Source organism: Parasteatoda tepidariorum, chromosome 4 (assembly GCF_982258835.1).
Source record: "Parasteatoda tepidariorum strain Cologne lab strain chromosome 4, Ptep-v5.0, whole genome shotgun sequence".
Taxonomy (NCBI): Eukaryota; Metazoa; Arthropoda; class Arachnida; order Araneae; family Theridiidae; genus Parasteatoda; species Parasteatoda tepidariorum.
In genome coordinates, this window is record NC_141758.1 from 31,755,985 (window position 1) to 31,775,728 (window position 19,744).

At 32.6% G+C, this 19,744-nt stretch overlaps 1 protein-coding gene across 1 annotated transcript in view; it reads left to right on the forward strand.

The window, feature by feature from the left end:
* Positions 1-19,744, forward strand: part of LOC107453305 (putative ammonium transporter 3) — a 69,700-nt gene that overhangs the window by 47,860 nt on the left and 2,096 nt on the right. The window contains exons 7-8 of the mRNA XM_087160878.1: positions 12,800-12,876; positions 14,087-14,403. Coding sequence (XP_087017004.1) covers positions 12,800-12,876; positions 14,087-14,403 — 394 coding nt within the window. The remainder of the gene's footprint in view (positions 1-12,799; positions 12,877-14,086; positions 14,404-19,744) is intronic.

Here is a 19,744-nt window from a genome sequence, read left to right on the forward strand (position 1 = left end):
TTCCTGGGTCAAGTATTGGGAGAAATTTGCCTTCGTGGAGGACTTTTTGAAGGAACTAATCCGCATTTGCGTTGCATGGAGAGGAAGAGCACGAGGACCTCCCACGGTTAGCCTAACGCAAGGGGACTGTAACCAATGATCAGTCTACCACTGAGGATAGTAACAAAGATGCAAATGGGATTACGGTGGAATACCCCCGGGCTGCCAACTTTCTTCACTTCTTTAGGAAAATCTTTTCTAGTGGTAGTTAAATTTATGTTTTTAATGAATGATTCTTTATTTTATAAGTATGAAATAAAGTGATTTTTCACATCACGACATAGAAATGATTCAAAAGTTCAAATAAAGCATCACTTTGTTGAAACTTTCCTACTGATATTACTACCAGTTTCTCTTAGGCTCTATCATAGATGAAAGAGAGGAGTGCCCGCTTTACTGGCAGGGACGCTGTACTAAATCTCAGTCTAAGTGTAACTATCCCATAATGAGGCTGTTCGGAAAATTTATGCGTATGTATAAAACATATGTACTTAACGTATCGGATCATGAACGGAAATGCAATATCGCCTTCTTCATACCACTCCTTACGTACTAAAGAAGTGGCGAAATTTAGTATTCACTCAAATAAATTTTTTAAAAAATCTTCTTAAGAATGTATTAAATTATTTAACTGTAATTCGTTGAGGGAAAACGATTGTAGATTTGAAATCAGCTACGTGAAAATATCTAAGCTCAGTTCAAAAGTCGCATTAAATAGAAAAAAATAGAGAAATACTCCCCAGTGTAATCGATTTATTTTTGTAATTCATGACTGCAATAATAAAAAATTAATTTATAAAAATTTAAATGTGGTTATGACAGTTTTTATTCATATTAAAAAGGAATTTTTACTAAAAACATTTAAAATTCTTTTAGTAAAAATGATTGAATACTGTGAAATAATAACGTGTCTGAAATAATGTGCCTGAAATTAAAAATTCACCAATCGTACAAAACAATGTTATTTCAGAATAATATATTCTTAAAATCTCTGTTATCCTTATTTCTTCATATGTAGCATAAATAACTGTGAATATGCTTCAATTTCAGTAATTATTTAACGAAATATTTTTATGAAACCGATTTTTTTTCATGATAAGATTATTTGCTATATACTGTTACGCGAGAATTAAAACTTAATATTATTTGTTTTGGATATAATTATTCTGATTGCTGGTTATAAACTTTCGAATTTTTCTATTTGAAATCAGTTTTCCAATTAATTGAACCGTCCAATTAGCTTTAGAATCATGCTGTATTTCTGCTAAACTATTTTTTAAGCCTTCAATATGCAAGTAAAGGCTGCAAGTTTGCTATATATATTTTCACGCACACATAGACAAAGTAAAGGTAAGAAAGTAAATGTTTTTAAAAAAAAGCAAGAACAAATAATAACAATGTTTTTCTGAATAAAAAAAGCTTTTTTTAATTAAAAAAACTATTATCTGTCCCAGAAACTCATATTACATATTGGTTTTCTTTACAGCTCTGTCTTAACAGTTTGAAAATAGAAATTGCGATATATAATTCGAAAACTTTTTTTGAGTAATCTGATTTTTTTATTTTTGCATCGAATTGGGAATAAACTTGTTAGGAATGTAAGATTTGGATACTTCAACTATTTAATTATTAATTATTATTTTCATTTTATTTTATTTTGTATGGTACCCCATTTTGTTTTGTTTTTAAGAAATAAAGAACGAGAGAATAAAAAAAAGATTTAATTAATTTTTGCCCAGCTAACTGAAAGTTGACTAAGTAGAAAACAAGATTTCTACGAAGATCGTTTAATTAATGGTACAGACAAATATCGAATTTTATTTAATAAATCTTGTAATTTGAAAAAGTACAAAAAAATATTTATTCATTTAGATGCAATTAAACTACCACTAATATTGTAAATTAAAACTTATATATAATTTTATTAATGCAGCTCTCTGGTAGTTTTTCTACATTACTAGCTTCGCTTCATGAAAGTGGATCGACGCCAGAAAAATTTTTCAACTAACGCGGGCGTGAAAACCCCTGATTTTTTAAAATTAATTTAGTAGTGATTTACGGAGGGAATGCTTTGCAAAGTGTTTTTATCGATAGTATAGCACTCCAAAATCTATGAAAAATATTCAAACAAAATAATTGAATCATCAGTATCAACAATCAGTAAAAAAATATTCAAATGTTGCAGCTAATTTGGGACAGAGGGAGTATATTTTTGGTATAAATGTAAAACTAATGGCAAGTAATTCTTAATAATGATAGATATGATTGGAATATTTAAGGTGATAGACATAAATTAATCTGTTCACGTATTCTGTGCAGAATTTTCTAGATATTGAACGAACACTGGGTAAGAAATTGTTTGCTGTATTTGTGCGAATACTTGATATTACTTATTTTTGTCAGAATGTGTTTAGAATGAACGCAAAAGTATATATATATATATATATATATATATATATATATATATATATATATATATATATATATATATATATATATATATATATATATATATATATATATATATATATATTGGCATCTCTGTTATTAAGATAAACTAGCATTAGGTGAAACATTTTTTTCTAAATTTTGTTCCAGTTGTTTTTTCTGTATGCTTTTAATGCATGTTTTATATATTTTTTTACCTTGACTAGTGTAAAAATTGATTATTTCGTCAAATATATCTAATGCCTGTCTCATAACAGTCAATACTTTCATATTAATTTAAGTTTTTCAATGATACAACTTACGAAAAGTATTTCATAAAATATGTTTCAGATTCTTTCACATCAAGTTCTTTGAATAATTATCCATCTGTCGCGGTTTATCAAAATAAGTTAATAGAACCTATTATCACTTTATGCTTCGAAGTATAAAATCAGCTACCCAACATAAAAGCTGTTTATCTGAAAGAAACACTTATTGAGTTCAATATGAATTATAACTACCACTACTACTTTGTAATAATTATTTATATTAAATATAAAATTCCGATATTTCTTTATGATATGTAAAGAAACTATTAACGTGTCATGAATATGGTTGCTGACTAAATTGGTTAGTAGCTATGTGTTATTAAAGAAATTATTACTCATTTGTCGGGAGTGATCATTCTCAATCCATTTTTTTTAGGAATCTAACTCTATTTCTCTTTGAACTCCCAATATAAACTTCCTTTATATTGGGAATTAGGAACTGGAAATAGTTTTTAACTGTCCCTTTAGTGAGAAGAGATTTGACAAAGTAAAATACTTAGTAATCTTTTTTTCTCTCCAAAGTAATAATATTAAGAATAAGCAGTACAGTCCTAAATGTACTACAATATCGAAAAAATTCCTGAACATGTTTTCAAACAAATAAGAGTTTATATGAAGTGGAATTATACACAGTGTCCGCTGCTTACTCAGAGATGCCAACTTTCTCCGGACAGCAAATATATATATATATATTTTGAAGTGGCAGTTTATCAATTGTGATTCTTGGTTTAATAAATTCAATTGAGTAGATTTTTATCCACCACTATTTCTAAATAATTCGTAGGCTTATATAATTCACCACTTTACATAACATGTGTCATGATATGCATTTAAAAAAAGCAAGCAATAATTTTAAAATATTTGCAAAATTTGCTTTGTAGTTATTTACCGTTTTTTGTAAAAATTATTTTGGCGTGACCGGAGCCATGGGTGAAAGCCCTTATATAGCAAGACTGAAAAGAGAAAAACCTGGTACGTAAAACATTTCATTCCAGCATTTTTATCGAAAAAAATGAAATATCTGTAACTATCAAGATTTCTTTTATAATTCTGGCATATATATAAAACTGCTTCTTTTCCAAGATAAAGTAGATATTGTTGAAAAATTTAAAAAATGAATAAGTAAACTCCTCCCCAAAACTAGCTATAACTGAAATGGTTTTACTACCAGCCTTTCCTCTTTTCCGTCTCGCTTTCACCCCTGTCCGGAGCAGTTGGCATCTTTGCTTACTTTTAGTGACTTTGACAGAAGTTGTTGACCCTGAAATACGAGCATTTTACAGAAAGATAAAGACTGGTATTTCAATTATTTCATTTTTGAAAGTTAACTTCAAACATTGATACTCATACTCATATGTGTTGGTTATCTTAGCATCAGCCCCGCTAGGGGCTCCAACTAATTCATCTGAGTGGAAATAAATAATAAATCGCCGAAGCGCAACTGAGAGGTGAAAGTTAGGGTTCAGTATCTTTTACTGAGAGAAAATTAAAATGAAGTAGTGAGATTGAACAAACAAGTTTGAGAGAGAGAGAAGAGGTTTTGTGGCAGACTGCCTCGCCTCCCTTCGAGGTATTACTCCGAGCTTCACAGGTGCACAGTAGCCACATAGCCCCAGGGAAAAGGGGAAATACATAATAAATGCGCAAAATTATTTACAAGTATTTACAGCTATTTACAAAATTTACGGGTTCAAACATTGATAATTAGGTTTAAACTTAGATATCTGAATTATTTTTATGACAAAGTGGTGATCAATACGAGAAAATATCAAATTACCTTATTCGTAATTACCCAGTTACTTTTCTACTGCTTAAACGCCAATGTTCTATTTTTAAAACATGTCCTCTTTTTCCAAAAAAAAGGCTCTAATTTAACTATTTAAGTGTTGGCATTTATTCTAGATATCGAAAACATTTTTGTCAACAACAATATATTAATAATAACAAAATCTGTATTCTTTTCTGTAGTCATTTATTTTCAAAGCTGTAAACCCAAATGGTAACTGAATAAATAAAACATTTACTGAATTTCAATACAAATGTGAAAACATTTTTTTTTTGCAAAGCTACTTTTATGAAGCTTTTCATTATTTCAAAATTTTAGCCCAGCTAGTCCAGCAGGTGAATGGTTTATATTACGTTTTAAAAAATATTCGGGAATGGAAAAAGCCATTAGGGAAGAAAGAAGAAATTTTATTAATTTTTTTAATTGCTATTTTATTACTTCAGAAATAGCTGTGTTCGTAGAAAAATGGAGTAAAATATTTTTTAAATAGTAATATATCTTCAGCATCCGCATCACACTTGAATTTTAGGAATTAAAGAAAAAAGCAGGATTTGTTATCCTAAAGCAGTGTTTCTCAACGGGGGCGATAACGCCCCCCTGGGGGCGTTGGGAGTATGCTGAGGGGCGGTGGACTTGTTTTGGACGGCAGGGGGGCGTTAGGTATGTTTTGAGCGGTAGGGGGGCGATGAGCAGGTTATGTTATTCAAATTTAATATTAATACTCTCAAATAAAATGAATAAATTAAGAATCATTTAGTAAATAAAATTAAAGATTAAATTAATATAATAAATTTAGATTATCTGATACAACATTAGTACCAGCAGTAAAACGAACTTATGCAACACATATTCTCCGATCCGAATCACCACAGCACAGCGCATGAGTCAGTAATTTTTGCCTCTGACATTCAAGCCATTTGGGGAGAATCAGGGGTGAAAGCGAGACGGAAAAGAGGAAAGGCTGGTAGTAAAACCATTTCAGTTATAGCTAGATTTGGGGAGGAGTTTACTTATTCTTTTTTTAAAATTTTCAACAAAATCTACTTTATCTTGGAAAAGAAGCAGGTTTATATATATGCCAGAATTGTAAAAGAAATCTTAATAGTTACAGATATTTCATTTTTTTTGAAAAAAATGCTGGAATGAAATGTTTTACGTACCAGGTTTTCCTCTTTTCCGTCTTGCTATATAAGGGCTTTCACCCATGGGGAGAATTAAAGTGCATGCAGTTTTTGTAAAAATGTTCGATTAGACCCTTGTTTCTTATGATGGTTCAGTTTGCTTCCTAGCAGTTTTTTACCCAGTTTCGATTCGATTTCATTGTTTATTTGTCTAGGTACGTTTATGAATTAGTTCTTAATCGTAAATTATTTATTAATTTGAAAAAACAGTTGTTTTTCTTTCATTTGTATTTTGCTGCCACCAACAATGTCGGTTAACATAAAGAAGTATATTCCATACAGTGCCACGTACTTGAAGTTTAGATTTGTTCAATCGCTGTCGAACTCTCAACTACCCATGAATTTATTTTACAGCAAAGTTTAATATAATGAAACAATGGAGCCTTCCCGTTAGCAGAAGCATTTGCAAAATGCTCATTCTCACAAACAAAACAAAGATTTGTCATTTTTCACCAACATCAAAGACAAGTTTCTGAAGGCACCTTTGGCCTCTGGCTTACGAACAACCAAATCACAAAAATGCGATGATGGTTTGATAAGTCCTTATAATATATCAAAATTAATTGCTAAATCTGGGAAATGTCATACCATCGACAAAGAACTGATACTGCCGCTGTTAAGGAAGTTTTAGGAACAGTTTTACACTATCCAGCCTCATCCGATTTAATCAAAAATATCCCTTGCAATAGTGGGTCGACGACATGGTGGGTTTTTCGCCGTTTTGAAGAGGGTGGTACCAGATATTTTAGCAGTTCACCGCGGGATTCACAGACAGTATTTAGAAAGAAAAAATCTCAGCGACCGTTTGCATCAGTTATCGCAATATGTCATATCTGCTGCGAACAAAATTCGCAGTAATGTTCTCAACGATTGATTACTCAGACAGCTGTTAAAGAAAAACTATGAAGAATATCGCTTGCTACTACACCGTGATTCGCTGGCTTTCTGAAGGAGCCTTGTCTCAATGGGTTTTTGAATCTTTTCGTCTCTGTGCTTGAGTTCCTCGAAGACAGAATGTAGCTCTGAGAGACAGATTGCTAGAATTTAAGATAGACGTTGGTGGATTTATTTGCAAAATTTAATGGCGTTAATTTGCAGCTTCAAGGTGACAAACTCAATTAGATCCCTACGAAATCAGTTATTTCTACATTTTTAAAAAAACTTATTTTTTGGAAGCAGAAATTTGGTAGGAATGAGTTCAACAAATTTCAAATCTTATCGTATCTTGCAAAGAATGGCGAAATTTCCTCTGATGATACACAAGAATATAGTTAACACATTGACTCTTTGCACATGGACTTTTCTAACCGTTATAAATGTGTTTTGTTCTGTTTTCTTCAATGGGTTATTAACCCATTTTCGAATGTTGAAACAGAAGAGGCTCAGATTCAGGAGGAATCGGGCAAACTTTCAACTATTGAAGCTTTGAAATGGTGATAACTCACAAAATTTTGGCTTCAAGGTAACATCAGTCGCCTCTACTCTGGACTGTCAAAATTCTTTTGTCAAAATTCATTCTAATTTTCAAAATTATTTTTAATTTCCTTCCCTTTCTCTTACTTTGTCGAACGTGGATTCAGTGCTGTTATGGATCAAGTGACAAAAAAGAGAAATGGACTCGAAATCATGCAACGAGGGGACTTGCGTCTTCACCTCAGTAAAAATATTGAACCGAACGTTAAGAAATTGGCTATGAACCATCAAGTACAATCATTCCACTGACATAGTAACTTGATTGTTTCATTAATACTACTTTTATTTTTGGGTGTTTTTTTAATTATCTAATTAAGAACAAGTGACTCTTTTTAAGCACAGTTTTCTTCGTTGAACTTTTTTTTTCATTACCGTATTTATTTTTATTATGACAAATAGACTGCGATTACCTGCCGGGAGAAAATTATAGAGTTAACGTAAACATTAAATTTTTTAAAGAAAAAACATGCAAATTTAACGCTTAAAAAATTGCTTAAAAGTGCATCTTATAATTCAGCATCCCCCCCCGTCCTCATGCTCTAAATAACTGGATTATCACAAAGGGGGGCGTTGATATGTTTTTTGCTTATTAAGGGGGCGGCAACGTTAAAAAGGTTGAGAATCTATGTCCTAAAGGAAGCGCCGTTATTCCATGATTTATTCAAATAAGATAACCCACGGGCCCATGGGATTTATTTCGTCCATAAGCCCAAGAAATACATGAAAAAGAATTTTCCAATCAAATTCCCTTATTTCGAATTCTTTAGTTCTAAAATTCTCAAGTTTTTGAGAAAATTTTTTTCCCTGTATTCTAAAAAAAATATACGAGGCATACAAAATAAATTTGTTTAAGTTCTTTTTAGCATTGTATAAACAACTTCGTTAGTCCAATCAAATTCTCCCAAAATGTTTCGGATAGCTACAAAAAATAGGGTAGTTTTTTTTCCCTTCCAATTATGTGGGTTGGTAGTGGGTTGTTTCCAATTTCTCCGACCATCACATGCGCCACCATCTTGAAAAATCATAAAATTTCTGTTAGTTTTCCTGCTTTCTACGAAATTACTGGTGTTGCAAAAAGTTTGTGAGTTGCTTTTATTTTACAAAATTAAATCATCTATAATTCCAGACCAAAGAAAATCTTGTAGCTGTAATACCTCCTGAGATAAAGATCTTTGAATTGGAAGAAGTTTTCCCTCAAAAAATGATAACATCAAATTTGCAATCAATTATTGCTCAGTTTTGACTGAAAAGTTAATGCTATGACGAAGTTCGGCTCAATGATAATTAGCTGCTGTGCAGCCCTCATAATATCTTGAGTTGGGGGTTATTGTTATGCTTTTTTTTTCTCCTAAAGTTTTGAAGTCATATGCATCTCTAGTCACCTCTCAACTGGGACTGATTTTCACGATTAAAATAATTAAGTGGAGTTTTAATGTATGTGATTTCAAGAAATCATATTTGGTAACCTTACTGACCCAATCGAAAATAAAATCGAGAGGGTTCCGATTGCATCTTCATAAACATAATGAGGGCACACCACCAGCACACAGCTCCGGCGCCTGTGCCCCACGAGGAACATCTTAATGAATGCACAGGGAATATTATTCAATTTCCATTCCACGCAATATCTTTCCATATCAGTACGATAAATGTACTTACATCTTAACTCCTCTCCGTACCAGTATAAGGGGTGATAGAATTGTGGAAATATATTTTAGAGGTTAACATAAAGGTAATTAACAAGTGCAACACCACGATACCCTCAAGATCATGGTACCTAAGAAATACCAAATCGAAAGTTCAGATTGTGACATTTTTTAGAATTGTTCTAGAATTGCAAGATGAAGAAATTTGTGCTCAATGTAAATTGGTTTAGATATTCTTCATTATTATTAATAGATATATTTAGATATTCTTTATTAATAATAACTGAAAAATAGTTAAGTTCGTTTCCTCCCATGAAATCCAGATTGCGTATCGGAAAGGAAATATAAAAGTAAGAATGCAAAGAAAGAGAACAAAGCTTAGGTAAACAAAACTCTTTCTTTGATTCAATGTCTATTGCCATATAACATTCTATTAAAGTACAATAAATGTTGCTCTTGATCGTGAGGATATTGTTTTCCTTGTTGTTGATGGCGTCAGGAAGAGGATATTGGCGACAGTTACGGGAGTTCAGTGAAACTAAATAGCGCAATTTTTCTCCAGTTTTAAAGGAGATAAAATTATTTAAACATCAAAATTTTTCCGACTTGAGAAGAAAACTAATTTTTTTTTTTAATTGAAAAAAAAAATAGCATAGAAATTTAAAAAACAATTCCGGTGGCGTGCTTATTGAAATAAGAAAAGCAATCGAAACTCATTTTAACGAAATCCAAGGTTCCGAAGCAATCGGTACGCAATAACAAAAATTCATTACAGCGATATAACGAATTTTAATATTAATCAAAATTATTTTGTTGTATTGAAATTTCCCTATTCCATTAAAAGAAGATTTTATAAATTTCCAATGAGACTTCTTTCTGTAACTCGATAAAAATTATTTTTTTCTAGATTTAACACGTTCACGCTGGGAAAAATGAAAATACTGGTACTGGAAAAGATAAAATACTGGTAGAAGAACTATTTCAATATTAGATAATATTCGGGAGGAGTTAATCGATTCTCAACAATAACAATTCGCTGTAAAGAAATTGATCACGGCGGAGAAGCAATTCAATATAAAAATTGCATCCGTTAAAAGCAATTGGTAGTTATGGATTTTTATTATTCCCGGAAAAAAACTTAAAAAATGAAATTTAATGTTACCAGTTTTTACTCCGGTGCGTTGCCAAGATGAGACAATCTAGCGTGTCCCACCGGTGGGTCACCCCGGCGTGAACGTGTTAAACTATCAAATTTGTTCAAATTTTAGCTCTTAGATGCTACTAAATGCATAATTATATTAAGTTGGTACTTTAATTTCTAATTTCATATAATTTTTTGAATCTTTTCGGAAGATTTTATTCTTATCTTTAAAGTGGTAAAAAAAATTTTTTTTTTGCCATCTTTCAATTCTAGGATTTAAATATTCACTTTAGAATGATTTAAATAGCCATTACATATAAATAAACACATGAATACGTGAAAATAATACAACAGCTTATTTAAGCTCTGGCAAAATATAAAATTATTTTCAATACTGCCAAATTTCTACGTTATTTTGGAAAAATTTCTCCTTTTGGTTGCAACGCTTATTTTTTTATACATGGTTTCTTATTTAGTAAATTTTGTTAAAAGTTATTTTCCACACAACTACAATGATTCAAAATTTCACAAAAAATACTATTCTAGCTCTGTCATCGTGATGTTTTTAAAATGTTGGCAAAATTACTAGACGTTGGGAAAACATTAGTTTTTGAATGCCTGCCATTTTATAAAATATTTTGCAAAAGAAGTACTTTGTAATTTTTACCGACAATCTTACTAACACTTCAAGAAATCACTAGATGAAGATAGAAAGTAATTTTCAAATGCAGTGTCCTTTAAAAAAGTTAACGTAATAATTAGTTTACTTTAACGAAAAGGATTTTGAATTGATTAACACGTTGAATGCGATGGGGGTGACCGGCACCTAGGTGTCCTGCTCAAATTTCAAGACAAGATGAATTTCAAAAACGAAATAACTGAAATTTCTATCTTTATTGTAAAATGCTCGTATTTCAGTTTTAACAACTTGTATCAAAGTCAGAAAAAGTAAGCACTGTGTACACTGTGTATAATTCCATTTTATATAAACTCTTGTGTTTTTTTTTAAAAACATGTTTAGGAATTTTTTTCGATATTGCAATACGTTTACATACCTGCCAACACTTACGCATTTTGCGTAAAATTTTATTTTTACATTTAAAGTGACAGTAAAATGTATGCTTGCTATATATTCTTTGCATTTATAAATGTAATTCAAACTGATTTAAGCCACCACTACATTTAAATAAATTTTACATATATATAAATGCACAATAAGTTAATTAGGTGAATTTAAGTTTATGCCAAATACAAAATAAATTAACGCTTGTTAAAGTTATTTACATTTAATCTTGAAATCACTGGAGTAAATCAATTTCGGAGAGATTACAAGTTGGCAGGTATAGTTCGTTCACCAGGAGTTGGCACTTGGCTCCATCTCTTCGGACGAAGAGTTCATGTCAGAGGAGAAACGTCTCCGCTCTTGAAATTGAGACAACCCTTAATGCGTGCCAAACGCAAACAGTGAATTATTTTTTAATCACTTATTTTAATCGCATTATCATCGCTATTATACCTTTCGTTTCTCTAGCTAATTAAATATATTGCTGCAAAATGTCTTAAAAAGGACAAACTATTCACTCAAAAGAGAGAAATATCCTCATATTTATGAAATATTCAATGTTAAAAAAATTCACATAAAGATTGCAAAATAACTATTTTTGTCATACGATCGCCAAATATCAACATCTTTCAGGATTGCTCGCACCCTTTCCCCAAAAATAGCGAAATAGTATCCTCGGATACCACGTGATGAAGGCGGAGCCAAGTGCCAACTCCTGGTGAACGAACTATATGCATTCTTGACTGCACTGCTTTTTCTTAAAAGATTGTTGGAGTAATTTGTCAAATCTCTTATCACTGAAGGGATAGTAAAAAACAATTTCCAGCTCCTAATTCCCAATATAAAACTAGTTTATATTGGGAGTTGAAACAATAGAATTATCACCCATGACAAACATTTACTAACTTATTTATTCAACAACTATTTAAATTGCCGTTGTCTTACATGTGTCATCCGTGAAATGAATAGGGAATTTAATACTTAATATAAGTAATTATTACAAAGTATTAGTGGTAGTTATAATTTATAATGAATTCAATAAGTGTTTCTTTTAGATAAACAGCTTTTATGTTGGTGAGCGGATTTGTAATTTTCCTTATAAAATTCGAAATGCGTCAAAATGACGCGTCCCGTAAACTTAATGTTAATATCATTATTTATCTCATTATTTCTACTTTTTATATTAATATATAAATAATTATTTCAAAGTAGTAGTGGTAGTTACAATTTACATTGAATTCAATAAGTGTTTCTTTCAGATAAACATGTGCTTTTGTGTTGGGTAGCGGATTTTTATACTTCAATTTAAGTAGCATAAAGCGATTATAGGTTCAATTAGCTTATTTTGATAACCCTCGACGCATTGGTAATCAAAGAACTTGATGTGAAAGAATCTAAAACATGTTTTATGAAATGCTCTTCGTAATTTGTAGCGTTAACACGTTGAATGCCATGGGGGTCACCGGTGACCGGCACTGAGTTTGTTCGTAGTGCCACGGGGTCACCGGTGACTGGCGAAGCCAAGATATGATCTTTTCGTATTTATTAGTTGCAGTGGTTGCGAATAAGTTAATTGTCCCTGTAGTAGATTATGATAATACCTCGTCAACAATTTTTACTTTTAAAACTCGCTCGCCTAAAATTTTTTATTTTTATAAATTAGCCATACGTGCTGGCTGCATTTGTATAAAAATTTATTTTTTCCTTATTTCAGCTACCTTACTCAACGAAAAAAGTTCATTGTAACCTACCTAATCAATGGAATTCTTGCCTCTCTTGTGGCAATAACAGGTAAATAAAGTTTTTTTTTAAAAAAATTACTGTGCATAATTCTTTTTACCAAAGAATATCTTCTCCGCATTGTCTTCAGACCCAAGGTACCCATTTAGGATACCTCACTAAATACATGACACCCATAACCTGGAAAAATTAAAAAAGTATATTGACGATCTTTTCTCAAGACTGCTTTAATGTTTCATAAAGTTAACTTTCAATTCAGTTTTACAAGATCGGTTTTGAAATTCTCACACTACCCTAAATGCAATGAAATTCTTTTTAGGAGATATGAATACTTTAATGCTCGGATATTTTTGAAAATTTAGCGATCACTTTAAGGCAATTTACAGGCCGTGCTTGGGGTTGAGCCATATCAAATCTGAAGAGTTAGGAAAAAAATATAAGCGTTTGATACTAAATACAATAGGCATTTGATACTGAAAACTATAAACGTTTATTTTAATGAATTTCAATTTTCTTTTTCAATCGAACACTCAAAGCACCTTAGACTTACAATTGTCCTGGTTACTCAGTACCTGTCCCGGTGTGTTCTCACGACATGACTCAAATAGAGGAGGTTAAGATAGTTAATGACTTTTGTTCCTTTTAATTCATGAAATAAATTTTATAAATGCTGCAAACAACATACATTTCGACTTTTTAAGCTTTTCCTGAAAACTAGCATATCGACAACAATTTTATCCGAAAGTGCTTCATCAAAGCTGAAGTTAATTGCAAATGGCATATTAAATTAAATGTGATGAAAAAATTGAACAATATACTTACCAAGACCTTAGAAAGGTTTAAATATGGCGCTAATAATAAATGTGTCTTTTTAAGAATGCGAACTGGTTGCCAATATATGTGATACTTAACTTGATATTTAGAATCCCCTTGCTGTCAGGCTAAGCGTGGGATATTTTTATAGTTTTCCTCTCCATGTAAAGCAATTGCGGAGTCCTTCACAAAAGCAAGTTTCTCCCAATACTTGATCGAGGAATTCCCTTGTCTTCTGGTTTGGGATCAAAATTACAAGGGTACGTTGGTAGTCGTAAACTCAAAATTGGATCGGCTGCTCAACGGCGTTGATAAAATAAAAACATTATTAAAAATCAGTAATGAATATTTTGCATTCTATTTATATCAATTCTATCTATATCTACATAACTTCTATCTATCGATATCTATATCACTTGTATCTATTTATATCTATATCACTTACCAGGTGGATGCGCACTATATCATCCTTGGGAGGCAATCATAGTTGGAGCTGTTGGTTCGGTGTTGGCGAACTGCACTGTTCCATTGTTGGACAAGCTACACGTAGATGATCCAGTTGGTGCTATTGCTGTCCATGGAGCTGGTTCCGTGTGGGGCATGCTGGCAGTGGGTCTTTTCGTCGAACGAGACACACTCATGGAGTTGAGCAACGGACTCACCGGTCTCTTTAGAGGTGGTGGATTTAAATTGTTGGGAATTCAACTTTTGGCCATCGTCATTGTCATTTTTTGGAGCATGGTCACTACGTTTATGTTACTCTTTGTAAGTGCTTTCTATATTAATTAATTCAGTTGTCTATTAAATGTAAACTGCATTTATATAGTTATATTTCTATTGATAGACGAATTAAAAGTTAGATTACAATTGTCAACGGGCTAACCGTGGGAAGTTTCGAGGTTTTACTCTCCGTGTAAGGTAAATGTGAGTTTGTCCTATTGCTTGATCAACGAATTCCATTCTCTTCTGAGTTGACTTAGCAAGGCTATGAATTTGATCATTGATAGCCGTAAGTCACTTGATATGGATTGGTTGCTTATTATTGGTGATGAAATAATTGGTGATGAAATAAAATACTGTATTTAGCTAGTTTCAGACATTCTAACTGCTCCGGACACGTCAAAATAATTAAAAAAAAGCGGTAAATAACTGCAAAGTGAATTTTGCAAATATTTGACTATTTTTGCTTGCTATTTATAAGGCATAACCTGACATAAGTACTTGCTTTATTTAGCAAAAGCCTGGGCACCTGGGCAGTGCAGAAGACCCATACACCCACTCATCGGGAAATGACAAGCAAACTAAATATATAAAAAGTTTGTATACAGAGTCTCAGGACATAAGTACTAGTCCTAGTGTTTTAATTTTATTGGGCACCTGGGCCGCGAAGCGGCCCCTATCCCATTCATCTGGTATTTTAGAACAGTTTTGGTTGAGCAATGAGGTAAGCAGGCAATGGAGTTGCTTTTATGAATATTTCAAGCTCTTTGCTTGAATAACTAAAAAGGAATCAAAAATAAATTCAGCAGCTTGCTCTAAACTGTGATTTTGGAGTTGTTCAGAATTGTATCAGCATGAGTAAACGTTATTTTCAGAAAGGTTGATGAAATTATTTGTTTTGATAGTTATGATATGAGGCGTCGGAGGTGAAATGTGCAGCTATTGGTCTGTAGTTTTTATCTTTGATATAATTTTCAAATTTAAAGATTTCATTAAAATTTGCTGTTTTACATTCTATGGCTTTATCGAAAAAATCTGCGTTTAGCTTGTATATATGCTGTGATAGAGTTGGTATTTTGAGGTCTGCATGTATGTTGGTATTCCGGATGAACCATCTTGCACAGGTTATTTTTCTAAGGATCTTGTTTTGGCATTGGTTTAATTTCTTCAGTAGATGTTGAGGTATCGTATTCCAGGCAGGTGAGGCATAGGTAAGTATTGGGCGGATCATTGCTGTATATAGTAGTTTCTTTAGTTTCAGTGACATATTCTGATTATATATTAATGGTTGTATGGCTATTATTGCTGCATTTGCTTTATCTATTGTGCTTTTGATGTGATCATTCCAGGTGAGTTTGCTATTGATTATAAGGCCAAGATAATTTGCTTTTTTAACTATTGGTATTGGTATGTTGAACATTTTTGGTTGAAGTTGTGGAAGTATTTTAATTCTTCTTTTTTGTATAATTAATATTTGTGATTTTCCAGCATTTACTGCAGTTTTCCATTTTAAGCACCAGTCTTCTATTTCGTCTATATGGTCTTGTAGTTTTTGAAGAGCATGATTTGGGTTTCTGGATTTAATAATGATACCGGTATCGTCTGCGTAATAGGCTGTTATGCTGTTATAATCGGCTTTGTTTATAGGAAAATCATAAGTGTATAATATGTATAATATTGGTCCCAGAATGCTGCCCTGTGGTACTCCTGCTGTGATGTTTCTCTTTGTGGATTTTTTGTTTTTGATGGTGATTTGAAATGTTCTATTAGAAAGATAGCAGGATAGAAGTTTGATTATGCCGGGTGGAAAATTCAGCTGTATGAGTTTATATATTGTACCAGTGTGCCATACTTTATCAAATGCTTTGGATATGTCGATCATTAGGAAGGCTATTGTTTCTTTATTTATGATTGCTCTGCCAGTATAGTCTATTATTCGGAGTAACTGTTTGGTGGTATCTAGTTTTTGCCGGAATCCATACTGTTCGTCGGGGAGGGCTATAAGAAGTGGTTTTATTCTATTGTAGATGATTTTTTCGTATATTTTTCCAAGTATGTTAAGTAGACTGATTGGGCGATAACTCTCAGGGCAGCTTGGGTTCTTATTTTTCTTGAGAAATAGAATGACTGATGCGTTTTTCCAGATTTGTGGGTAGTAATTATGAGTAAGGCAGACATTAAAAATATGCGTGATTTTGCAGATGTAGTTGTTTGGTAATAGTTTTATCATCTTATTCTTTATCCCGTCCTCACCTGGAGCTTTATTGTTTTTCAGTTTTTGTATGATGCCTCTAACTTCTTGATTATTGGTTGAATTTATTGTTTCTGGGATGAAGTGTTCAGTTTGAAAATTATTAACTTCTTCTGTGATGATATTGTGATGATTTTGGTCAGAGTAGATATTTGGTGAAAATTGATTTTGAAGTGAATCTGCGAATATTTCGATTTTTTCTGGTATTGAGTAAGCTGTGCCTGATGGTCCATTTATTGGTCTGTCTATTTGAGGAGTTGTTTTCAGTTTCTTGGCCATTTTCCATATAGAGTTGTCGGTAGTGCAGAGGGAGGCGATTTTTGCCTGCCACAGTTGTTTTTTATATTTTTTACTGTGTTTTTTAATCTGGTTATTGAGTTGTTTTATTGCGTCCAGGTGTGCTGGATCGTAAGTTCTTTGGTACCATTTCCTGTGCGAGTTCCTTAATCTTATTATATTCTTTATTTCAGGTGGTAATCTGTAATGATGGGCAATGTACTTGGTTTCTGTGGAAGCGTTTTTAAAAGCATCTGTTATTTCATTCTGGATTTGCTGTATATAGTTTTCTATTGCGGTTTCGTTTTCCAAGGATGGTAGGTCTGTTCCATTGATTGTAAGAGTATTTTGAAAATGGTTCCAGTCAGTTTTATAATTTGGTTTCTCAGATTGTTCTATGGTTTCCCCAACGAGCAGTTGAACTGGCAGATGATCTGATGACAAATGGTTATGAGCGCAGGCGAGCATAGGAACATGCATGTTTGTTATTGCGAAGTCTAGTATGTCCGGACTATGGTTAATCCGATTTGGAATGTAAGTTGGAGTTGTTGGTGCTACTACTGTTAATTGATATTTGCTTATAAGATCTTTCAATTTTGAACCACTGTGATTGAAGTTGTTGCAGCCCCATATTGGATGTTTGGAATTAAAGTCACCTGCAACTATGGTATCTAGGGTGGCTGGAAATAGGAGATTCATATCATTATCCGTTAATTTATTTTTTGGAGAATTATAAATTCCTGTGATTTTGATGTTCTTGTTTCTGTAGCTTAATAAAATAGAAATTTGCTCATATCCATTATCATCTTTTGAGTTATATTCTGTTGTTAATAAGTTGGTTTTTGCTAGAAGTGCTACGCCGCCCCCTCTGTACCTTCTATCACATCTGTAGATTGTATAGTTGGCTATTTTAAGATTTTGGGTTGCATTTAGATGAGTTTCTGTTATTATGAATATATCAGGATTGTGTTCTATTATAAAGTTTTTTAGTTCATGCTGTTTTTCGATTATACCATTAGCGTTCCAAAAATAAATATTGATGGTTGGTTTCAGTGTTGATCTTAGTATTCTGAATCTATTGCTTCTTGTTCTTCTGAGTAAACTGCTTTTTGGATTTTCTTGAACATGTTAAAGCTTTCGTTGCTTTGTATGAAGTTCACAAAGAGCTTGAGCTCTGATAGTAGTGATTTTGCTTCCTTGATGATGGTTATGTCTGTTTGTAGATTATTGCTGGTATTTGGTTGATATGCTGATTTTACGATTTTTGCATAGCTGTTTGTGCTGCCAGGAGTAATTCTGTTGTTTTGATTGTTGAAGCTGTTGATCTTGAGAGTCGGATATTTTGGGCACTGTTTGTAATTGGCCGGATGTGGTCCACCACAGTTGGCACATGTAGCTGGAGTATCTTTGGTTTTCTGACAGAGATGAGTTAGGTGCTCCTGACCGCACTTCAAACATTTAGGTGTATGTCTGCAGCTGACCTGGACGTGGTTATATTGTTGACATCTATGACACTGTGTGAGTCCTCGGCGCCCTTTGTAACTCGTTACTGAGACAACAAGATCCATGAATCGGGTTAGGTAGAAGATATCTTTATTTTGTTCCGTTTTGTCTAATGTGATAATATGTAGAGGTAATTTTGTCCTGCCTTGCTCAGTAAATTTTGTCATCTGCGTAACTTTTTTCGGAGTGAATCCATATAATATGAGGTTTTGTTTCACTTGTTCTTCTGTAATTTCTACCGGAATACTTTTAATGACAACTCTGATTGGCTTTTCTTCATTTAATTGGAAAGTATGGTATTTTATCTGTAAGTCATCTAGTATATCTATGGCACGACGTCTCATATCAATTTCGAAAAAATGTAATTTTAAATATTCTCCTGTGTGTTTACCTTCAAAACTGGTTATTTGCTGGTCTTGAAGCTTCTTCTTTAGGTTTAGCCATTGTACGCTGTTATCTTTTATTATTATCGGTGGAATCCTGGGTTTGCTTGCTCTCTGGTATTGAAAATCTGTTGTTTCTTCCATTGCTTCTTCAATGACGTCATTAGGCTGGTTCAGTTGGTTTCTTCTAGGTTCGGATGTAGCGGGCGGTTCCCCATGCTGGCATTCCTTAGAGGTGGTGGCTCCATCTTGAGCTGCTGTGGTGTTGGCTTGTTGTTTTTGAATTGGAATAAAATTTTTTGCATTGGGAAATTTTTTGTTGGTGGGTTCATCTTCCTCCGAACTGGATGATCTGGTTCTTTTAGTAACTGCTTGTTGTTTTCCTTCGTCACTGATTGTTTTTTGTTGGTTGTTATTCGTATTGGCTTTTGTTGATGATTTCTTTCTATTTTTGTTTTTCTTTACTGGAGTGGCTATGGATATCGTGGGATTGCTTGGGATTATTATTTCTGACTCTGCATTCAGTTTGTTGATTTTTGTAGATGTCTATTTTCTTTTTTTAATTCATCATTTTCAGCTTGGATCTTATCCATACTTTCTTGCAGTGTGGTCATCTTAGTTTCAAAAACTGTTTTGATGTCATTTATTTGCTGAGATAGAGTTTTGTTGAGTTCGGTTTGTTGTTGAAGTTGTTGCTTTAGTATATCCATAGTGTCCATTACCCAGCTGGGAACAGCACTTTCACTGATTTGAATTGTATTAGACATTATAGTGTTATTGTATGCACAGAAATAATTATAAAGTTTATAAAATAAATTTATCTGCACTTACTTGTAAGTAAAATTGTGGTTCAGCATAAACTTTATGCTGACAAGAAAACAAAATTGTCTTAGTGCAACTCGCACTATGAAGCTCTATTTGGTGCCGTGACCAGGATAAATAAAAGTTTCAGAATGCACAAATGTTTGCAAAT